The sequence below is a fragment of the Ochotona curzoniae genome, unplaced genomic scaffold (assembly GCF_017591425.1).
Source record: "Ochotona curzoniae isolate NIBS_2020 unplaced genomic scaffold, NIBS_Ocur_1.0 contig_4105, whole genome shotgun sequence".
NCBI classification, from domain to species: Eukaryota; Metazoa; Chordata; class Mammalia; order Lagomorpha; family Ochotonidae; genus Ochotona; species Ochotona curzoniae.
In genome coordinates, this window is record NW_024466129.1 from 6632769 (window position 1) to 6657248 (window position 24480).

Consider the following 24480-nt stretch of genomic DNA (forward strand, 5'->3'; position numbering starts at 1 on the left):
CTTAAAAAAAGAACCAGCGCCCATATGGGATCCTGCTGCTTGCAAGGACTTTAGCTGCTAGGCTATCATGCCAAGCTCCCCCCCACCCCCCCGCCTTTTTTTTTTTTTTTGTGGTGATAAAGCTTTGTGAAGCAGCTGGCTACTTCCTGCATGTGGTTCCTTGCTGATGGAAGTGTGAGACCACTGATGCAGCCTCCCTGTCTGCTCGTCTTGCCCCCATCAGAGCTCAGTGACTGCTGCTGGTGAGCTGTCAAGGAGTAAGGAGGCCCAGGGCAGAATGACTGTGACAGTGTGTGCCAACAGCAGCATGCATACACTCGGGCACAAAGATGACTTGATGTGATGATGGTCAAAGTGTGTGTTTTAGAGGAGTTCTTTCTTTCTTTTTGGGGTGGAGTGAATTTCTGGTCCATTATTCTGACTTTTAAAAGGCATGGATTAGAAGGAACTTTTTTTCACATTTGTACCAGTGCCTTGTGCTTACTCCAGGGAAGCTGGACTGGACAATGATTGGAAATTTTTGTTTCTAATTTTATTTTTGATGATGTTTATACAGTTGAGAAGGATGCATACCCACTTGGATTACTATTTACGGTGGGAAGGGTTGAGGAATAGAGGAAAGTGGATGAGATGATTTGTTTCTGATTTTCTTTTTCCTGTATTTTGGGGAAAGAGGGAGAGAAGGGAATGGGCCACACCCAACATCCTAACCAGGTCAGTCCCCGGGATGAGGGATGGCCACCCGTTGTCATCCCAGGATCCCCAGTGTGGAGCATGCTCTGAGGGTGCTGCTCAGGTGGTTTCAGTAGTTCTGAAGTGCTGTTGAGTTCGTTGTTCCAGGTCCATTAGCTGACATAGTCCGCCTTGGCGTCTCCACTTGCCCAGATACTTGCTGAATAACTGCAAAATTTTCTTGTAACTTGGCAAGAGTTCTGCTTATCCTCTAGTTAAAATTCTTAAGCAAAGATAAAGTATTTTTTTAAAGGTCTATTTAGTTTTATTGATAAGATAGATTTACAGAGAGGAGGAGAGATAGATTTTCCGTCTGTTGGCTCACTCCCCCTAAGTGGCTGCAATGGCTGGAGTTAAGCTGATCCAAAGCCAGAAGCCAGGAGCCAGGAGCCTCTTCAAGGGCTCCCACGTGGGTGCAGGGTTCCAAGATGCTGGACTGACCTTGATTGCTTTCCCAGGCCACAAGCAGGAATATGAACCAGTATGCATATGGGATCCTGGCAGATGCAAGGTGAAGATTTAGCCACTGAACTGTCATGCCAGACCTTCAGTATGTTTTTCTAAAAGAGTTGTGATAAATTTATAGTGAACAATATAACTTCCAGGAAATAGCATATGCATAATGTTTCTTGAAACACTGAACAGTATGTTTTAAATACCTGTTTTTCACTCTTGGTACATTTTGCGCTTCTAGAAAACAGCTTGTCCATTTGTTCAGCCTTGGGCAAAAACAGACAGATGGTAACCACTAATGCCTGTGTTCAAAGACTAAAGTAATGAGTAGTGTTTGTCTCTCTTTTAATCTTGAGAAGGATAATTTGTATCTGAAATATGTAATTTATGATTGACATTCTTTCTTCATTTGATTTTTGTATGTGATTTGTTAAGTAACTGAAACTTAACTTTTTCCAACAGTGTTTGTCAACTTTTTAGTAGATAATTGTGCATTTTTTTCTTTAAGGCTTATAAACCTACTCAACATCATTAGTTGCAAAGAATTAATGTAAAAACCACAATGAAATGCTACTTTATTAGTTTGGCTTTTGTTTATAACAGATAGACAAAAACAGTATTGATGGGGATGTGGACAAATTGGAACCTTTGTACATTGCTGGTGCTTTTTATATGATACAGCTGCTTTTGAAGACAGCTTGGCAGCGTTTCCAGAGGTTAAATATAGATTGAACATGACCCAGCAATTCTGCACCTGTATTGTGGTAGTCTAGTGAATTGAAAACATGACTGCTAAAAACATAGCCAGGAATGTTCATGACAGCTTTGTTAATCATATCCAAATAGTTGAAGCAGTACAAATATCCATCAGTTGATGATGGATAAACAAAATGTTGGTGTGTCCATACTGCGGAGTACCCCTAGGTAATGAAATGTTGAAAAATGTCACACGATGATTGAACCTTAAAAATAAGTTGCAGAATGAAATAAGCCAGGCACAAGACTACTTGCTGTGTGATTCCATTTATATGAAATGTTCAAAACAGGCAAATCCATAAAGATGGAAAATAGATTGGTGGTTGCCAGGGATGGAATGGTCCCTGTGAATGTTGGCTGCTAAGAGCCATGGAGTTTTTTTTTTCATGGTGATGAATGGTCTGGAATTGGTGATGGTGATACCTGTGTAACTTCCTGAATATAATGAACATTACTGCATTTTACTTTAAAAAGAATGGATTTTGTGTTTTATTATATATCACTTAGAAAAGCTTAAAAATCTTTAAAAAAAAAAACTTTGGTAAGAGTATTCTCTGTTGTTGATAAATATTAGGTTTCAACCCTTCAGAGACCAGAATTCGAACACCTGATGGAAGAGTGTGGCAGGAGGCTGAGTTCCAGAACATGAGTAGAGAACTGTATCGAGACTTAGCACTTCAGTTGGCAGGTGAGGAATTTTTTATGTTTTGAGTATTATCATGCATGCCATTTAATTCATGGTATTTGAACATGAAGTTGTCATCAAATTAAGGGTACTCTTCTAACTAAAATAGTAGTGGTTTGAATTACGAGGCTGTCTTTGCTTCTGTGTTCTATTCCAGGGTTAAAATTAGTCTGTGTGTGTCTGTTGGGACAGAAACCAAGCTATTTTTAAACAGAGTGTCTGGACTGCTTGATTTGAAGATCTTTGAAGTGATCAGTAATTTGATAGGTAGCATGTAAGAGTTACATTATTGCAAGATACAGAAAGGAAAGTGTTATAGGTAGGGAATAGTGTTGCAAAGTTGGAAATAGGAACCCAAAGGATATTGGAAGGGAAATGAGAAGAAATAATATTACTACTTATTAAACACCCAATCCAACTCCAGAAGAAATGTGTGGTACTCAGTCTTCTGTATTTTTACAGTTGAGCAAGTGGAAACTCAGAGTAGCATTCTCAGGGTTGTCCGGAGTAGTTAAGAACTGAGGATAAAGATTTAGTAACCAATTCTGATTTCTGAATGTTGAGGTCTTTCCAGTAAGCCCCCATGCAGATTTTACTAATACATGTTATGGCATTAAGTATGCAGTCCAGTTTCATATTGTTATTAAAACTGTATTCGGGGGGGGGTGATGTTATTTTTTTTTTTCATATGGAGAGGAAACGTAGTGTAGTAACTAAACTCAGAGCTAGTGGTGGGTTTGATGGCACAGTAGGCTAAGCCACTGTTTGTGATGCCTACATCTTATGTGAGGCCACCTGGTTTAGGTCTATGTTGATTTGATTGAGTAATCTTCCCCTTTCCCATCTGGGCACTGGTTCATGTCCTGCCTGTTCCACTCACCATCCAGCTTGCTGCTTGTGGCCTGGGAAGGTAGTCGAGGACAGCCCAAAGCCTTGGAACCTGGCACACCCATGTGGGAGACCTGCAAGAAGCTTCTGGTTCCTGGCTTCAGATCAGTTCAGCTCTGGCTGTTGCGGCTGCTTGTTGAGTGTATCAATGGATGGAAGCTCTTTCTCTCTGTCTCTCCTTCTCTCTGTGGATCTGTCTTTCCAATAAAAAGGAATAAATCTTTAACAAACTAATAAAAGGGAGCTGGATTGGCATCTATAGGAGATTCTACTGTTAGCTGTGGCTTCAGTAGCACCAGGCTCACCCACTATGCCACAGTGCTGCCCCGTCAAAGAACTCCTAAATTGGCTTCCTTGTTATATTCTGCCTTGTCTCTTATTAGGATGGATAAACTCTGTGCTGCCATGAAGGCCAACTCATCTAATTGTGTTTTAGATTCCATTTGCTCTTGTGTTTTAAAGCATGCTATTTCAGACCTGCTTCCTTCCTTTTGCATCATTAAGTTGTCATTATCTTCCAAGTCATGCCCACCAGCATACCTGCAGTTTGATGATGTACTGGTTAGCATCTATTTAAAGCAAAACTGCAAAAAGTTGGAATGTATTCTTTATCTCCTCTGTTTCTCTCCAATACTTTCTATTAGAAATTTGTCCCTATTTCTTGGAGGACTACTGTTACGAATATTACCTATGTTAAATGCCCTATTTAATACTCATTTCTCTTTGTGCTTATCAACAACATTTCATGTGACTAGTTATTTCTTCCTTGGGATTCTTCACTTAGCATCTTGGATCTGTACATATCTGCTTTGCTCCTCTTCGGTTGATTACCCTCTTCTCTGAGCTTGGTGTGTCTAATGTTTGCTTGGTGAATGGCTCACTCTTCAGCATGCACTCTTTCTTCCCCACTCCTCCGTTTTCCTTCTCCTCCATGCTTCCCCTTTCTTCTTTGCTTTTCCTTTCCTCTTTTATCTGTATATGTACCCATAAAGGTTAACTAGTCTCAGGGGTTTAAATATTGTTAGTTGGTAGTATGCCCAAATTCATGCACATATCCCAGACTTTCCCTCTGAATGCAGACTCTGAGAGCTGCTTACCCTCGATCTCAGAGATCCAGAAGAACTTAGTAAGTAGATGAGGTCATGATATGTTCCTTCAACTGGTTCATTCTTCAGGCCTCAAAGCTTGAATCATCCTTGACCTCTGCCTTCCCCTATTTCTTTCATGTGTTGTGAGTAATACTATCTCTGTAATTTAACTAAAATATAAACCACTTTGGTACCCTCATCACTACCACCCAGAAGCAAGCCACTATCACAGTTTTCCTCTGTTACTGCAATAGCCTAACTGGTCTCTTTCCTTCTGCCTGTCTTCCATTGAATGAGCCTATTTTTTATCATAGCTGTTGGAGTAAGTTTGCTAACATTTAGTTTAGACCATGTAACTTCTTTGCTCCAAAACTTCCTGTGTTACTCTTGAGTAATACCTGACGTTCCCTGTAATAATGGCTCATAAAATCCTGCACGATCTGATTCTTTTTTTTTTTTTTATCCTGTATCTGTTACTCTTGTCTTTGATCATTCCACTCACACTTAGACACTAGGTTTTGCTCCTACTTTAGGGCCCTTTACACATAATTTTTCCACCCTTTCCACAATGCATGTATTTTGAAATAACTTTGTTTAGCTCTGTAATTGAGGCTAATTTTTCAAATTTATATACACATTTAGGCAGGATTTTTAGAATATCACTGAGTAATAATTTATGTGTAATATTTTAGCATATTTCACTTACATAATAGTAAAAAAAAATGCCTGCTTGATGTATGCTACAGTGAGTATTTTTCAAAGCTATTATGTAGACATTTTAAAATAAGAATGTAAGGACTTACCTCTGAGTTTCTATACATGCAGTTATGTTGGCTTTTTTTTTTTTTGTCTCCCTCCCTCCTTTTTTCCTTCCTTTCCTTCTCTCCTTTCTCTCTCTCACTCTCCTCTTTGGTAAAGAATTACTTACTTATTTAAGAGGCAGATTTACGTGTAGAGGGAGAAACAGAGAAAGAGATGTTCCATTTACTGGTTCACTCCCTAGGTGACAGCCATATGGAATGCTGGTGTCACAAGCAGTGGCTTCGACGTGCTGTGCCACGCCAGCCACTAGTGCTTTCTGCACTTGGTCCTGCACCAGACTACATCTGAAGGGATACTGCCTAAGCCCAGAGGATGCCTGAGTGCAGAATACTACAGAACCCTATCTACACTACGTCGACATATCTGTGAAAAGTTATAAATGGGCCCAGTAGAGAATTAATAATAATAACCTGAATCTCAGCAACTTCAGCATATGATTTCCCCCTCTTAAGTTGAGGACTTTTAGCTTTTCCTTTAAGGGCAGCATTTTGCAGCTTCTGTCTGTTATATTCAGATTTCCAGCATCCCTGTTCTCAAGCTTTAAGGCCATCATTAATAAGATAGTTAATTGACATAGCAAGTACTTGGACACTGAGAGAGTGATAGTGACAGTCTGATAACCAAAGTGGTCACTAAGACATTAGTGGGAGGGTAGTGTATATAGTGTGGATATAATTGATAAAGAAATGACCTTGTTTTTGCTAAGACAGAGCTAGATAATGAGCTATTTGGTTATACTGCTCAGATAAGAGTATAGTTGTTTGTTTGGGGGATTTTCTTCTTAATATTTTTGAGTAGATGAAATGTGGAAGCAGAGCATGGATGAAGGTAGGGAACCAGTACCATACTTGTTTGTTTTTTTTTTTTTTTTCCCTTACTTAGGGAGGATGGTTTGTTTGGTGTGAATCATTGTAATATTTGCTGTAAATGATTTTGCTCCTCAGATGATATCTCTGTAAAAGAGAAACCTGCAGAAAAAATTAAGGAGAAGAAAGTCATCAAGCCAGTACGAAAAATCCAAAAGGGAACACAGTTATCAAGTCCTGAATGCAAAACAGGTGAGTTTTTCAATATCATGTCCAACCTGAAATTATCTATTTCTGAAAGAGTGTATATATGGATATAAATATCTTTGACCAACTCTTTTTATTGTTTGGTACGGAAATTCAATGTCTTTTGTGTCTGTGTTGAAGTTTAATGACAGAATGAACTGAACATATTTAAAATGAGTCATTTTGTAAGTTTTATATACATATATATGCACATAATCGTGTATAACTCATCTTTGAAAAATTATTCACTTTTACAAAATTTTTATTTGAAATGCAGAGTTACAGAGAGATAGAAGGAGCGAGAATGAGAGAGAGGGCATGAGAATATCTTTCATTCACTGTTTTACTCCCCACAAGTCTACAATGGCTAGAGTTGGGCCAGTCTGAATCCAAGAACCAGGGGCCAGGAGCTTCTTTAGGATTTCCCACGTGGCTGCAGGAGTCCAAGTCTTGGGCCATCCTCCACCATGTTCCCAGGGAGGTGCATCGAAGTAGCACAGCTGGGACTTGACCCAGCATCCTCACAGTTGCCGACTCTCAAGATGGAGACTTAGTCTGGCTCATCCCACCTCTGTAACCTCCCCCGCCCCTTTTCTTTCCAAGGGTTTGTTTGTTTGTTTGAAAGGCGAAATTACACACAGAGAGGACAAATGGAAAGAGGTTCTGTCTGCTGGTTCACTCTTGAAGTGGCCGCACTGGTGGTCAGGCCATGCCAGTACACCTTCCCAGTCTACTGCAGGTCCAGAGGTCTGCTGCTTTTGCCGAGTGCGTTACCTGGAGCTAGATCACAGGGGGAGCAGCCAAGACTTGAACTTGCTCCCATGTGGTTTACAGAAACCTTAAGTTATACTAATGTGAGGTCATAAATTCTGATTATACATTTTTTTGTGTGTGTAGAATTTTATTTTTTTGGCATCTTTGCATAAGAACATTTCTGCTGTTTCTAATGGAAGTTTTTATCTACAATGGTCATGCAGTATTCTGTCTTGTAGAAACAGTGAAATGTGTGCTTCATTCACTAATTAGATTACTTTGATACAAAAATGCTAATAGTTTACAGTTTCATTTTTTCCTTCTTTGGGATTATTTCTGTCCTGTAGATCCTGTTACTTGAATTGTTTGATTAAGGGGATGAGTCCTGGGATCCCTGACACAACGTATGTTTTGTCTTTTTTTAAAAAAAAATTGCTCACAATTCAGTGAGCGGTATGTTAGCAGAGAGGCAAGCACTGCTTCTGTTTGCTCTGCCCTGCCTGGCCCTGTTGCTTGCCTGGCCACAGTGGCCCATGGACTTTGTGTTGTGTATTGCTCCCAGCTGATTGGCCAGGAGTGAAACACCTGCAGGAAAGATTATGGGCCAGAGTCCTGACAGCACGCTGACCTTCATGACCGAGTGTGCATCTCCCTGGAAGCCGGGACCGAAGGCACTCTCCAGCACCCGAAAATGACTACACACCTTACCCCCCAGCTTAAGAGTCCTGTGCAGGGCCTGGCGCGGTGGTCTAGTGGCTAAAGTCCTCGCCTTGCATGCGCTGGGATCCCAAATGAGTGCCGGTTCTAATTCTGGCAGCCCCACTTCCCATGCATCTCCCTGCCTGTGGCTTGGGAAAGCAGTGGAGGACAGCCCAAAACCTTGGGATCCTGTACCCGTGTAGGACACCTGGAGAAAGCTTCTGACTCGGCTTCGGACTGGCACTTGGGGAGTGAACCATCGGACGGAAGACCTTCCTCTCTATTTCTACTTATCTCTGTATAAAATTTACTTTGCAATAAAAATAAATAAATATTTAAAAGAAAAAGTCCTATGCAATTTGCTGCCAAGACAGAGTGGATTACCAGAAATGGATTCAAGTACAGGCCTAGAACTTGGTACCCTCATGAACAGTGACCTGTGGCATCTTAAAGAGAAGGCATTGGTTGTCAAGAACGTGTTTACAACATATTTGCAAATATGAAGCTGTTCACTCCAAGGCTGTCTGTCTGGGAGAGGTGTCATTGTCCTTTTCTTTCCTTTCCTTTCCTTTTCTTTTCTTTTTATTACATTGCATTATGTGGCAGTTTTTTAGGCACTGGGATTCTCCCCAGCCCTCCCCTAACCCTCCCCCCATGGTGGATTACTCCACCTTGCTGCATTGCCACAGTTCAAGTTCAGTTGAGGTTCTTCATTGCAAGCATATACCAAGCATAGAGTCTAGCATCTTATTGTCCAGATAAGTTCAACGGCTTCTTGGGGAGACCATTTCTGGTCTGAAGGTAGAGCCGGCAGAGTGTCATCCGACCAATCAAAAGCCCCAACATAACACTTGCAACAATCCACAACGTCTGACACTGGTCCTCAGTGCTGGACTCACTGAATAGCTCCATGTGTTCAAACAGGGTATCTTCCTTCAGTTTTGCAAGTTTGATTGTTATGTAAAACTCTTTGTTTTAATATTGGCATTCGTATTTCAGCTCCATTTATACTTGGATAAGGTGCCTAGGTGCTAGTCCCCTTGCCCTGGGATGCAACAAGCTGGACCTAGCAGGCTGGATCTAAGACAGATCCCCATGCTGTGTAACAGGCCTCACACCCTAAGTGATGGGGAGGCACTCCACTGCTCCACTTCCCTTGTGTTCATAGGTTGTTTTGCCTGTGTAGGGTTTAGAGTAAATAAACAACTTACACATGTGAAAAAAAAAAGGATAAGTAACATTATATTGTGATTCTGCCAATCCTGGCTATGTAATGTAAGAATATTTTTAAGCACTTTCAAAATTTCATGTTTATTTTCTACAGTTTCAATTTTGTGATATCTTTCATTTTTTAAGTTCATATGTATTTGGAGATGATGTTCTAGTCCGTTGCTATACCACCCCTAAATATGCTGATTTTGCCCTATATGATGGTATAATTTTAATTTTCTTTTGATTTAAAATTTCTCCTGGTAGACATTGTCATTGAAACACATAATTCCATTTCTGAACTTTTATTTGAGAGGAACTGAAAATCATGATGATGATCTCATTGTTTTATTCATAGTAAGGTTACATACACATGTGGCTTATGTCTGTAAAATGTGGTGGAAAAGTCCCTGGAGTGCCATCGTTTCACAAGATGCTCATTGTGAGCTTTTCTCACTTTCCCCCTTTGCTTAGATTAAATCAATCATTCATTTGGCAAACATATTTCATCACGTCATGTGTATTGTACTGCTTATTGGTAAGCTGTTCTATCCTTGATAATCCAGTGCCTTAGAACTTGAAGTTTTGGGGATCATAATCATTTGGTACTTAACTTTCAAAACATTTTATGCTTGAGATATGTGAGTAAATCAAGGTATGAACACTTTGTTAACTGACTTTGGTGAATTTGTGTTAAAAATAAAATTATATTTTATTGGAGAATCAAGATGGCAGAATAGGGTAGGGACATGTTTAAACAGATGGAAAAATATTAGCCAGTGTGAAGCAGAGAGGGCACATTCCAGGAAATAGGAGAGGACAGAACAACAACAGAGGGGTACCTAGAGACTGACAGACACAGCAAAGCAGTGGGCACAACGATGTGGTGTTACAGTGACTAATGCACCAACAGCATTCAGCGAATGGAGATCTGAACTCCGCCAGCAACTGGAACTCCACCAGCAACCAGGTGGGAAGGGACGTTTACTGGGAGCTCCTGTGGTGAACCCAGACAAAGAACTGCCTGTCCTGCTGGTCTGTTTGATTTCACCATGGAGCAGAGACAGAGCGGCAGGTCCCAGACCGGTGGTGTGGGAACAGAGTGGATTTCACAGCCCAGTGGCCTCCTAGAGCCACATTAGGCACCATTTTGTTTAAGGAGACAAGGTCTATGGAGCAGGACTGCGCATGGACTGAGCTGGGAGTGAACGCATTTCTGGTTCAGTGAGCTGCAACAACGTGACATCTTACAGGTTCCTCCCAAGATAGGGTCTTGCAGCCCTCAGATCTGATGGCCAGTGGATTGGGAACTCTAGTAGTGGCACCATTTCTTACAGTGTGGCAAGAATTTAAGACTGCAGAGGGACAACAATGAGCTGCATATGCTCTGAGAATGTGCTGAGCTTCGTAAGAACTCACCAAGCTCATTGCATTGCACTGGTCCCACAGGAAAATAATACCAACTATGGCATTCTACAGGTGAAAATAGGTCCATGTGTCCCTCAGAACTAACAGCCAACAGGTTTCAACAAGACCAGCACCAAAGACAACCTAGCTCTATAGGACACCTGGTGTCTCCCTAATCCTGGGATCTGCTCCAAACAGATGTTTATACAGACAAAGTTGCAGCCTCAGCACGGTATCACAGGAGGTGGAGACTTTTGAGCCAGGAGCTGCGGCTAAGGAAACCATGGTGGAAATCTAACATAAGAACCTAGACCTGGACCTTGCTGGAGGAAATGGCACAAGTGAATGCAAACAAAGATCTGTGTCCCAACTGCAATAAGTGAAATCAAAGTTTAGACCTGTGGGTGACACAGCTTAGAAACCTGCCCCAAGGAGAAGAATCTTACAATCAGAAGTACAATGACCAAGAGCAAAAGAAGAGACAGAGGCACAATGAATATTACTGAAGACTCCCCGCCAAAGGAGCAAAAGCCTTTGCCAACTTTAGAGTTAACTGAGGAAGACATCGAGAAAATGGGGGATACAGAATTCAAAACACTTGTTATAAAACTTTTTATCAACAATGAGAAGCACATAACGCAGGTATTCAAGAAATTTAAGAAATATGTCATACTGGAAATGAATGAAATGAAAGCTGATACATCAGAAGTAAAGTGCAGTGAAGCAAATTAAAAGTACAGTGGAGAATCTCAAAATAGAATGAAGCAAGCAGAAGAATGAAAAAAATTAGAAGATATTTTATGTCACCAGGGGGAAACAAACAAATAGCTGGAAGCAGAGCTGGATCAGGCCAAAACAAGTATTCAAGAATTATAAGGGCAAATGTAGAGTTATGGGAGTCCCAGAAGATGCAGAAAGAGAACCTGGGTTTACAATGTATTTAATTAAATAATAAGGGAAAATATCCCTAATCTAGAGAAAGAATTGAGAAACAAGATCCAGGAGTTGCACAGAACTCCCAGCAGGCTTGACCAAAAGAAATCTCCACAACACATGATAATCAAGTTCTCTATAGTCGAACATAAGGAAAAGACCCTTAAATGTGCACATGAAAAAATGAACTGACATATAAAAGAATGCCAGTTAAACTAACAAGGAGACCTCTCCCAGAAAACTCTATAGGCAAGAAGAGAACGGAGTGACATATTCCAGATTCTAAGAGCAAAAAATTGTCAGCCCAGGATAATGTACCCAGCAAAACTTTCCTTTGTCTTTGAAAATGAAATAAAATTCTTCCACACTGAAGAAAAATTAAAAGCATATGCCTCTTCCAAGCCTGACCTACAAATGATACTTAAAGATGTTCTCTTGGCAGAGAAGAGAAATAGCACCCAATAAAACCAAGGGCAAATGTGAAGAACATCCCAGTAAAATAACAACAGAAGACTAAATTAATGAACAACCCATTGCTAAAATGACAGGACTAAATTACCACCTTTTCGTATTAATCCTGAATGTAAACGGCTTAAACTCACCAATCAAATGTCATAGTAGACTGGATTGAAAAACAAAACCTATCTATTTGTTGCCTATGGAAGACACATTTCACCAACAAAGATCAGCGCAAACTATATCTCATAGATTTTGATTTTTTGTGTTAGTTTCACCTCTTCAAAACACTTTCTTCTGATTAAATTCTTCAATGATTCATAAATCATACAGAAGCATTTTTAAAAAGATTTTATTTATTTATTGGAAAGTCAGATATACAGAGGAGGAGAGACAGAGAGGAAGATCTTCCGTCCAATTATTCACACCCCAAGTGACCACAACGGCCGATGCTATGCCGATCCGAAGCCAGGATCCAGGAACTTCTTCCGGGTCTCCCACACGGGTGCAGGGTCCCAAAGCTTTGGGCCATCCTCGACTGCTTTCCCAGGCCACAAGCAGGGAGCTGGATGAGAAGTAGAGCTGCCGGGATTAGAACTGGCACCCATATGGGATCCCGGGCATTCTAGAAGAGGACTTTAGCCGCTAGGACATGCTGCTGGGCCCCAGAAACATAATTTTCAAGAAGGTTCTTGATTTTCTCATTTTTTCAGCGACATATTAGTCATTCAGTAGCGTGTTATTTAACTTCATGGTGTTGTTAATTTCTTTTTTTTTTCTTCCTGTTGTTGATTTTGTATTGTGGCTTTTCATTTAAGGGGATGTATGATAACTGTAATGGAGACTGTCATATCCAGATGTGAGGATACAGTGCAGTATGCGTCTTTGCTCTCAAAGATGGACTCCCACTCAAACTGTTTACTATATCTTGACAATAGGATGCTGGACTCTCTGCCTTTGTCAATGCCTGCAATGATGGACATATGATTGTGTATGAAGAACTGTACTATAGTAATAATATAGGGGAATTAGGTGATGGGGGAGGGATCAGAGTAGGGGATAAGAGAAATCCCAGGGCCTACCAACTGTATCGTAAAATGATAATAATAAAAAGAATAAAAAAGTTATATTTTACCCTAGCAAATGATAACATTAATTAATTATAATACCTGAACCTGTTAGAGCTGAAGTTTTAAATTCAGTATAATATATATGTATTTTAGGTAGTAGTCGTCTGATAAGTACATCTTCTTGGCGAGATGGACAAAAATTAGTAAAGAAGATTCTGGGACCTGCACCTAAAATGGAGCATCAAGAGCGAAGAACAGCATCAAGTGACAGAAATGGAAGAGAAAGAAGTACTAAAGTTGGTGAGTGGTTATAATTACTGCTTTTCAGAAAAACAAAACTTGCTTGTATATGTACTTGGAGAAGGTTAAAATACTGTTGAGAATGCTGTAGTGCACTGTTTTATAGTTTTGAATTTAGCTGAAAGAAAAAATCCTGTTGTGCTAGTCTGTGGATAGTCTCTGCATGTAGATGTTGTCAGGTTTCCTAAGAACTCTGGATATTATTATGCTTAGCTGATTCTGTGAATAACAATGACTTATTTTAATCAAAATCTTTTAGATTCACAGAGGGACATTAAGACAAACTAGTCCAGTCTGCCTCATCCCAACATATACAAACACAAGCAAACATTGCTAACGTTGGGGTTTTTACTTGACAGATTAGGAAACAGGCTCTGAAAGACGAGTATTTTTCTTCAGGGTGTAGAGTCACTGCATGACAGGATTTAATGCAGGATTCAGAATTAAATTTGGCCCTTAAATTCAGTGCTTTTCTCTTTTTAAAGTATCTTGAATGCTATTTGAAATAGGTAGTTACAGTTTTCATGCACACTAAATATGGAAACGACTATAAATATCTACAGGCCAGCTTTTTTTTGCAGTGAAATTTGCCTCACTGAATTTGAGCCTCTGAAGATTCAGTGAGAAATACAGTTGCAAGTGTGATTCGGTATATAGAAATCGCTCCACATGTTGTATTTGCTCCTCTACATTTTCCTCTGTGTTGCAGATAAACTCATGCATTCTCATTCTAAAATTAAACCATGTCAACAAATGTTTAGATAATGAAGTGATTGGTATTTTGCATACTGTCTCTAATTTATTCTGTCATTATGCAGAGTTGGGAACCTTTTTCTGACAAGAGCCATTTGGACATTTATAGTGTCATTCATGGGCCGTTCAAAATTGGCCTGCTGTAGATATATTGGATTTTGAATCTTGCTTGCGGTTGCCTGGGCAGGGCCAGACCAAATGAGTTCACAGGCCTTGGATGGCCAGCGGCCTGCATGGCCCTCACCTCTGCCTTAGAGGATTGTGGAAGTAAAGCACTCATTCGGAAAATAATTTCTGACTGCTCATTGTGTGGCAGGTACTGCTTTGTCCAGTCTGTAGAGCTTCAGAATAAGCCAGAGATCAAAATGATTGGCTACAAAGAAGCATTCTAGTATAACAAACATCATGCACTTTATAGACTCCTGTTAAAGCTTGACTTCTGGGAATAAAGTGCTGGAAGTTTTGTTTTATAAATTCCATTAAAATGTGAAAGTAGTTATATGAATAACCAATTATAACCATTGCTATACCAACAGGAAACAGAAACAAAATGTTCAGAAGTGCTAAGATAAAACTCATGAAAATATGCCGCCATTTCATGTATTTGTGGAATGGATCAGTGTTAAAGAGTTTTCAGAAAAATTAACATTTTTAGTACCTTTATTTGGACTTGACAGATGCAGTCTGATCTTTGCAGTACTTTGGAAAAAAAGTTTTTAAAAAATATTCTTGGGCTGGCATTGTGGCAAATCGTGTTAAGCTGCTGCTGTTGCTGAGAGAAGCATCCCATGTGGAAACTGGTTCAGCCCTAGCCACTCCACTTCCCAGTTTGCTCCCTACTTACTAATACCCCTAGAAAGAAGTGGAAAGAAGCCGAGGTACTTGGCCCCCTGCACAGTGCTGGAAACTGTGAGGAAGCTCCTGGCTTTGCCTTGCCCCAGTCCTGACTTGAGCAATGAACCAGTGAGTGGAAGATCTCTCTTTTACCTCTCTTTATAACTCTGACTTTCAAACAAACAAACAAGCAAACAAATAATCAAAAATACAGTGTTCTTACGGTTTTTTTTCACTTCCTTAATTATAATCAAGATGCTTTTTTAAAGATTTATTTATTTCTGTTTGAAAGGCAGTTTTACAGAGAGGAGAGACAGAGAGGGAAGGATCTTCCATCCACTGGTTCACTCCCTAATTGGCAGTAACAGCTAGAGCTGAGCTGATCTGAAGCCATGAGTCAGGAAACTTCCAGGTCTCTCCCATATGGGTGCGGGGTCCCAAGGACTGAGCCATCCTCTACTCCTTTCCTAGGCCACAAGCAGGGAGCTGGATGGAAAGTGGAGCAGCCAGGACCACAAAGCAGTGTGCTTATAGTGGGCATATGTGTATGCTAGCAGTTGAAGGTGGAGGGTTAATCCATTGAACCATGCCCTCAACTCCAATCAAATGCTTTTTAACAACTAAAAGAATTGCTTTTTTTTTTTTAATTTTTTTATTATTTTTTCATTGGAAAGGCGGATATACAGAGAGGAGAGACAGAGAGGAAGATCTTCCGTCTGATGATTCACTCCCCAAGTGAGCGCAACGGGCCGATACTATGCCGATCTGAAGCCAGGAGCCTCTTCCGGGTCTCCCACAGGGTGCAGGTTCCCAAAGCTTTGGGCTGTCCTCGACTGCTTTCCCAGGCCACAGGCAGGGAGCTGGAAGGGAAGCGGGGCTGCTGGGATTAGAACCGGCGCCCATATGGGCTCCCGGGCGTGCAATGTGAGGACCTTTAACCACTTGCGCCACTGCGCCGGGCCCCAAGAATTGCTTTTTTGGACAGCTTTTTGGGAGATTGTAGAGATTGTGGAGAATTAGTAACGTTAAATGTGCTTGTGAGAAAAATAGTTAGTGCTCTCATCAGCTGTAAGACCTGTCCTTTGTTCAGAAAAATTAAAAGATGCATTTTTTTTCTTTTAAATCCCAGCATAGTGTTTCAACATATTGAAAATTTTATTTTTATTCCTACAAAGAATGGTGTATTTTGTTCTTCAGAAGACTATGGGATATTTGAACTTAAATTTAAGCTAAAGTGAACTTTAGGAGTGAATAGGAAATTTTAGTATGTTACTTACAGTTCATACCTTGCAGGGGGTCATATTGGAAAAGCGGAATCCGATTCCAAGTTGGATATTTCACACAGACATCTTCCCCGAAGCTCAGAGCGTTCAAGAAGTAGAACTCGGTCTGAAACTAACATCAAGAAGGCAGCTCCATCTCTCCCAGATAACAAACAGGAGGAAAATACTGCCTTAAATAAGGAGTTTTTACCTGTTGAAATTCGTGGCATTCTTGATGACCTACAGTTGGATTCCACAGCTCAAACTGCAAGGTTGGAAAATGGGGAGTTACAAAATCAGAAGTCGGTAGCGCCAGTCCAGGTTCCTAGAAGTCATAGCCCAGTGAAAAGAAAACCCGAAAAAGTAGCAGCTAGTGAAGATCCCCCTGTTATCTCTAAAAAGCGCCACTATGACACAGATGAGGTCCGGCAGTACATTGTCAGGCAGCAGGAGGAGAGGAAGCGGAAGCAGAATGAAGAGAAGAAGGCTCAGAAGGAGGCCACAGAACAGAAGAACAAGCGGTTGCAGGAGCTCTATCGGAAGCAGAAAGAAGCCTTTACAAAAGCAAAAAACGTGCCTCTTCCGGAGCCATCCACCAGCAGGCGACTACAGGAAACTTACTCCAAATTGTTGCTGGAAAAGACTTTGCTTGAGGAAACGTCCCAGCAGCATGGTACACAGGAAACACAGGTAATGGCAGTGATAGACATACAAAGGAGATTGATCATCATTAGGAAAAGTGACATTCCTACTTAAAAATTACGTACCATTATTAATATTTGGACATATGCTCAGATAATATTTGTAATAATCATGGCCTTTCATGTATTCCAAAGAATAATGTGGTAAGTATGGTTTTAAAAACCCAAATAAACTGAGTTTCTTAATGATCTCATCATTGCTGTTAGTTCTAGTTTTCATGGCCGTTCTGAGCAAATAAGAAGTACATAAATGTCGATGAAATACTTGGTTTTGTGATCTGGCCTGACATTCAAGAACATCCTAGCACAGTGTGCTGCCTTCAAGAGTAACAACCTAGTGTTTTGATGTACTCTTTTAAAGGCATTATAGGCTAAGATCAATTGTAAAGACATTATTGGCCATCGCTTCTTGGCGTTTTGGCCAGGATCAAGTGTAAAGGCATTATAGCCCTACAGCCTTGGGTCTGATAGGTGCCGTGTTAGTTCTGCTTAGCAGATGGAATAGCCTGAGGTTTGTAAAGGATTTTATTTCTTGCTCTTACTATATGCTTAGGATTAGGTTCCCTTGTTGGGTTTTGGATGATGTTTACTGTTAATTATAATGGCTAAATGTGAGTTGGTTTTTATTAGAAGGGGAAAACCCTACATTTGGTGATCTTAGTAAAGCTGAAGTGATTTAAGGTCTATCTGATAACTGTGCCCGAATTACCTTTGTAATGTGAATCAGATAAGTTTGATATCATTCTTTCACAGGCCAAACCAGGGTATCAGCCTTCTGGAGAATCTGACAAGGAGAACAAAGTACAGGAACGTCCTCCGAGCGCATCTTCCAGCAGTGACATGTCTCTGTCAGAACCTCCACAGCCTCTTGCAAGGTAAAGGCAGAGCCACAGATGAAATTTACCGTAGTGACCTGGGCCCGGCGATTGTTTTCTTGGCTGAAAATTCTGTGTGAGCAAGGGGACAGAGAGGTTTCTTTAGAAATTGGCACCCATATGGTTGGCGAAATTATAGGCAGTAGGTTAACCTTCTCCATGATGTTGGTCCCTTATATGTGTTATCTTAAAGTTTCTAATTCTTGAGTTTGGAAAGGATGTTATCCATTCAGATCTCCTAGGTGGCAGCATCACCCAGGCTCCTTTGGGTTGTCTTCCCTTGCTTTCCCAGGTGCAGCAGCAGGGGTTGGACTAGAAGCAGTCTTGTGAGGCATGCTTTTCAGCTTTCTTATCACACTGCTTACCCTCCTCAAAAGAGTTTTAGAACTTTACCTTAATCTATTTTAGCTTGTTTTAAAATTGCAGCCTTTACAATTAATTTCCTTTAGAGATTAAAAATCTTTTATTGGAAAGTCAGATATACAGAGAGGAGGAGAGACAGAGAGGAAGATCTTCTGTCCAATGATTTACTCCCCAAATGATTGCAATGGCCATTGCTGCAGCAATCCGAAGCCAGGAGCTCAGAGCCTCTTCCGGATCTCGCATGCATGTACATGGTCGTAAGGCTTTATTCTGTGCTTGACTGGTTTCCCAGGTCACAAGTAGGGAGCTGGAAAGGAAGTGGAGCAGCATTGGACACAAACAGGCACCCATATGGGATCCCCATGTGTGCAAGGCAAGGACTTTAGCAGCTAGGCTACTGTGGTGGGCCCTGCACAATTTATTTTCAATCATTTTTGAGTCATTGTAGAGTTAGCCATGCCTCCTAGCTTAAAGAAATGTATTTGGATGAATGAGAGAGAAGGAAAGACAGGGGGAGACAGATTCTTACTCCTCAGATGTCTTCAGTAACTGTCCTGAGCCAGGCTGAAGCCAGGAGTCCCAAATTCCATCTGTGTCTCCCAAATGTGTGACAGGGACACGGGCTCTTCAGCTGTCAGCCACTGTCTTCCGTGTGTGGATTAGGAGCGAGGCAGGGCTTGACCCCAGGCACTCTGAGCATCCCAAGTCAGAGCTCACCTCACTGCACCACAATGCTGTCTCCCTCCCAGCATTTCTTATCATCTCTCAATTTCTTTATTGTATGATTACCTTATCCTGCAAAAGTAATGGACAAGATCAGGGGCAAAACCCATGTTACTTTTCTAACGATCTTCCATTAGCTTTTTTTTTTTTATTACATTGCATTATGTGACACAGTTTTTTAGGCACTGGGATTCTTCCTACCCCTCCCCCTACCCTCCTCCCATGGTGGATTCCTCCACCTTGCTGCGTTGCCACAGTTCAAGTTCAGTTGAGGTTCTTCATTGCAAGCATATACCAAGCATAGAGTCCAGCATCTTATTGTCCAGATAAGTTCAATAGCTTCTTGGGGAGACCATCTCTGGTCTGAAGGTAGAGTCGGCAGAGTGTCATCCCAACCAACCAAAAGCCCCAACATAACACCCGCAGCAATCCACAACGTCATGGAATTAGTCTTCCATTAGCTTTTAATCTCTCTTCTATACCTTTATATATCTATGGTCTGGAAACAAGGAAATATGCGTAATGCTGATGAAGTATGTTTCTGGTACAGTTTTGGTTAGCTTTTGTTACTTTAGCAAGTACCTGAGGGAACTACTTAGGACGAAAGATTTAGTTCAGCTTACAGTTTTGGAGATTCACAATCCAAAATCAGGCATCCTCATTAGTGTGGAACATGGTGAGGGTGGAATACAGAGGAAGGCTCCTAGTGCCAGCCTGCAGCAGGGAGAGATGGGCGCTGTCTCAGCTGTGTGGCTTTTTCTTAGAAAATCACCATAACTGCCAGTGGGGGTTAACTCCAACCAGCTAATCCAGTTCAGTCACGTTCCAGAAGGCTTGCTTTCATGCACTGTGCTCACCAGTGAGTGACTTCAGCGTGTCAGCATGTGCTGATTTGGAAATGAGGTTCTGGTCCAACTGCAGCCCTCCATCTGAACTTTCTGAACATCCCACACTGGGCTGTATGTTTGTAATCAAAACTCACAGTTTGTGTTATATGATGTTCCTTAATTTCTTTTAGAAGTTGTAATCATCTTGTTTCTTTAGTATTCACAATGCTAAATGTCAGTGTTTAGCATTTAGTAAATGTTCACCAATTAAAATATTCTTTATCACGCATGTCTACTTTAGTATTATCAATCTTAAGCTTTTGTCTTTCATATGAAAAATTTGCAAGGAGGGATAGAGCCAATGTAAAGAATCTTGTTCATGAAGACTTTAATTCAAATTTTTAACTCTGTTTAATAAAATTGTACTAGTTGAGATAAACAGTTTATTTAACTATGTATGTGGTAAAATCCATCTTTGTACAGGCACTATCATCAAAACACAACATACACCTTGAAAAACTTGGGAAAGATAATTTAAAATTGACTATCAATAGCAACTCTTTCTGATTAACTCTGAGCATTTTATCTGTTCTTTTTGTTCAGTGTCTATATGTTACTCTTATAAACAGAAAAAAATCCAGAACTTTAAAATAAGGTGTTTAGTTGTTCCAGTTCTGGTTTTGCTGTGTTCATGGTCATATTGTGACTTTCATTTACAGAAGGGACCTGATGGAGCCTACATGGATGCAGCCTGACAGGCTGAGCCCACGAGGTCCTTCTCAGCCACAGCCGCTTGTTGGAACAGCCGGAAATCTACTGTCTCACCTTTTGAATCTAGAACATGTGGGAATTTTGCATAAGGATTTTGACTCTATTTTACCAACTAGGAAGAATCATAATACGGTTTCAGGGCCATTAACTTTTACACCTCAACCGTATCTGACCTCACCAGCTGCTCATTCAGATGCCTTGTTAAAACCTAGTGCCAGCCACTATAAGAGTAAACTGGATCGAATTGAAGCCTTGAAAGCTACAGCTGCTTCCTTGTCTAGCAGGATTGAAAGTGAAGCCAAGAAACTAGCTGGAGCTCACATTAATTATGGGTCAGTGTGGGACGCCGAGTGTGACGTGCAGGATGCTCCCCAAGAAAATGGAATGTGGAACAAGGCTCTAAGTCCACCTGTGAAAGAGGATGCTGAAGATGTTTTCTCTGCAAGGATTCAAAAGATGCTGGGAACCTGTGTCTCTCATGCAACTTTTGATGATGATCTTCCTGGGGTCGGCAACCTTAGTGAGTTTAAAAAGCTTCCTGAGATGATAAGACCTCAAAGTGCTATATCAAGCTTGAGAATGAGATCCCCTGGTCCCAGGCCGGGGAGGCTCCTGGCACAGCTATGTAAGCGGCACGCTGACTCTCCCAGCTCTGATGTGCAGCCCTGCTCTCAGGACAAAGCCAAAGTGTCTCTTGGTTCCAGCCTGGATTCAGTCAGCGAAGGGCCTCTTCTCAGCGAGGGCAGTCTCTCTGAAGAAGAGGGAGGCCATGACAGACCACCCCCTTTGAAGGTTTCGGAAATCTTGAAAGAAAAGGAATTTTGTGCTGGAGAAAGAAATACTTACGAACCTATCAAAGAGTTTCAGAAGGAAGCTGAAAAATTCCTGCCACTTCTAGGACACATAGGAGGTACACAAAGCAAAGGACCATGGGAAGAATTGGCAAAGGGAAGTCCACATAGCGTTATCAATATCTTTACAAGATCATATCAGCTATATGGAAAAGGTGAGAAAAGCAAGTAAGGACTGCATTATTTTTATATTGTCATGGGATAAATTATTTCAGTATGTGTATATTAAATGCTACACTTATGTCCCCACAATATGTACCATTACTAGGTCTCAGTTAAAAATACACAGAATCTTCAGAAAGTTCCTAATTAATGTAAAATTGTATTTTCCACGAACTTTTTACATAATTTAAAACTTTTTAAATTTGATAGGTGAATTGAGCTCCTGACTTCCTCCCACTGGTTCCCTGTGAAATGCCATAGCATCTGGGGCTGGGGAAGGGCTACAGCCAGCATCTGGGGTACTCTCCAGGGCTCTCTGGCAGGTGCCCATCCCTGTCTCCCTTCAGGGCCGCAGTGGGGGAACTTGGGGTCAGGAACCCAGGCCAAGATTGAACTCCTCCCCCGTACAGTGCTGGAATCTGCTAGACTGAAAGCATATTGCTTCAATAACTTTTTGTTGTCCCTTTATGTGTGTAATTTTTTTCACTAAAAATTTTTAATTTTTATGTAAGATAAATACTTTAGTACTTATTTTTAGTTGTCCATTATGAGAATAATAAAAATTTATATTATTCATGTTAGCCATCTTCTAAAGTATCTGTAAATTTCAACTAGAATTTTAATAACTTAATCTGCAAAATTTCAGTTTTAGTTTTATAAAATTTAGAAAAATTCATAGTTGATGTTCAAGATTGGGTATATATGTCAAATGTATACTAAGTTTTTGTAATTGTAGTTAAATAGAAATTAAGTGAATTTCTTAATGCAGTAACTTGTGAATTTTGGGATATAATTGTCAAGGATTAGAGGGCCAATATAATAATGCTTCTGATAGGAAAATATATTTCTCAAAGCTAGTTTTATTAGCTGCTGGACTTTGGATGATAATGTAGCTGTATATTTGTTAAAACAGTAACATTTAAAGTTTTCTTTTTATCACTGCATTTCTGTGACACATCTTTCTTTTTCTATAATAGACTGAATTCCTTGAAGTCCCTCCTTTTCTCTGTTCTTTTGTTTGCTTTTCTGCTATCGTTGGATTCTGCTCATCTTACAGTAGCATAACCTTAGAATTTCCAGATTGGAGATTTCTACTCTGCTCTGTACAGTGAAGTAATGAGTTGGTTCTATCTCTTCTTCTTTTATTTATTTTTATTGAAAAGGCAAATATATAGGGAGAAGGAGAGACCAAGATCTTCCATATGCTGGCTCAGTCCTCCAGCGGCCACAATGGCCTGAGCTGAACTGAGCCAAAACCAGGAGCCAGAAGTCTCCTCTGGGTCTCCCCCCCCAAGGCTTTGGGCTGTTCTGCACTGCTTCCCAGGCCACACACAGGTAGCAGGATGGAAGTGGGACTGCTGGGAGCGAACTGCTTCCATATGGGAACCTAGTTGGATATAAGGCGAGGCTGTAGCCACCATGCTACCACACTAGGCCTTCTGTCTGTTCTTCGTGTGCTTAAATGCATATAATATTGCTAATTCCTTGAATTGATGTTGTGGCACTTTCTTGTCTCAGACAAACCCTTAAATGCTGTTCCTGACTCTTGTTTAGCTACTTATTTCTGCTGGTAGTAACTTCAGATTTCTTTCAGTTTTAAAGGGGATTCTTTTTGATGAATGCAAAGTGCTCACATAAACACCCTCAGTTTTTATAGGAAATGTTTTGTTCTTAAATCCTTCTGTTATGTTTTTATGAAGATTTTATAGTTACAGTGAAATACTTAGAGGTTAAAAAAACAAGTTATTTTTTTCTTACTTCACAATTACCTGGGAAAAAGAAGTGATGTGTTGGCAAGTTTACTTAAAGCTGGGTAATGGATACACTGCCTTCATTATGCTCTTGTCTCAGGCTTTGTGTGTTTCAAAGATTTTAATGAACTTAAAATATATTGAAAAATATAAAGATAAGATTTTTAAAAAGGTAGTAAAGGCAAATTGACATGTTCGGCTCCATGTGGTGGAGTGCTTTGCATAGAGTTTTTGGCTTTTTTCACTGTGCTTCAATAATTGTTTTTGACAGGATTTGAAGACAGGTTGGATGGAGGACCATCAGCATCACGGCCTCTTAGCAATATCTCCTATGAAGATGATTTTGCCTCCTCTCCAGGCAGCGGGACTTTGACCGAAAGGAAATCAACTCTTGAGCCTAAGTATGAATATGTTGGCAATATGGAATAAAGTCTGTAGAGTGTATACTGTGGTCTATGTATGAGTTGAATTTTGCTTGTTGGAGGATAATGTGGAGAATATATAACATAGCAGGGAGGACAAGAGCTCTGCATTTTAAAATTTTATTTAAAAGATTTTATTTATTGTTATTGGAAAGTCAGAATTACACAGAAAGATCTTCCATCCACTGGTTTACTCCCCAAGTGGTTGCAGTTGCTGGAAGTAAGCTAATCCAAAGACGTGGGCCAGGAGCTTCCTCTGAGTCTCCCACACTGGTACAGGGTCCCAAGGCTTTGGGCCATCCTCGATTGCTCTCCCAGGCCACAAGCAGGGAGCTGGATGGGAAGCAGGGCTGCTGGGATTAGAACCTGCGTTCATAGGGGATCCCGACAAGTGCAAGGCGAAGACTTTAGCCACTACACTACCACACTGTGCATCTCTTTCTTGCCAGGGTTCAGTCCTGGTTCCCCTTAGTTTTAGTTGTTTGTATGTATGTGTTTGTACTACTAGACTTCTGTGTCTTGATTTCCTTCGTTGTGAAATGGGGTGAGTGATAGTATCTGTCTGTTTCACAACATTGTTCTGTGTTTTCAATGAAATATAAAACACTTAGAACGAGGCCTGACAGATGGTGTACAGTCTCAGATATTAAGTCAGTCTGAATATAGTGAGGACACAGTGGGGAACTGTCCTGTGTTCTACTCATGTAAAAAGCTAAAGAAGTAGTTTCTCTCTGATAGATATGAGAAAGATCAGACAGATGCTTGATTTCATGGCCCAAGGTAAAAGTAATTTATTTTTATAATCAGAAAAATATCTAAAATTTTGCAAAGATTTGAAAAAAAAGTTAGTAAATCATAATACCTAGTAATTCTTGGACCTAA

General features: G+C 40.6%; 1 protein-coding gene across 6 annotated transcripts in view; it reads left to right on the forward strand.

The window, feature by feature from the left end:
- CEP350 (centrosomal protein 350) overlaps positions 1 to 24480 on the forward strand; it is a 136732-nt gene that overhangs the window by 43716 nt on the left and 68536 nt on the right. For all 6 annotated transcript variants that reach the window (XM_040984339.1, XM_040984342.1, XM_040984343.1 and 3 more), the window contains 7 exons: positions 2516 to 2629; positions 6369 to 6482; positions 13157 to 13303; positions 16184 to 16842; positions 17607 to 17728; positions 20361 to 21418; positions 23448 to 23577. In XM_040984339.1, the coding sequence (XP_040840273.1) occupies positions 2516 to 2629; positions 6369 to 6482; positions 13157 to 13303; positions 16184 to 16842; positions 17607 to 17728; positions 20361 to 21418; positions 23448 to 23577 (2344 nt within the window). The remainder of the gene's footprint in view (positions 1 to 2515; positions 2630 to 6368; positions 6483 to 13156; positions 13304 to 16183; positions 16843 to 17606; positions 17729 to 20360; positions 21419 to 23447; positions 23578 to 24480) is intronic.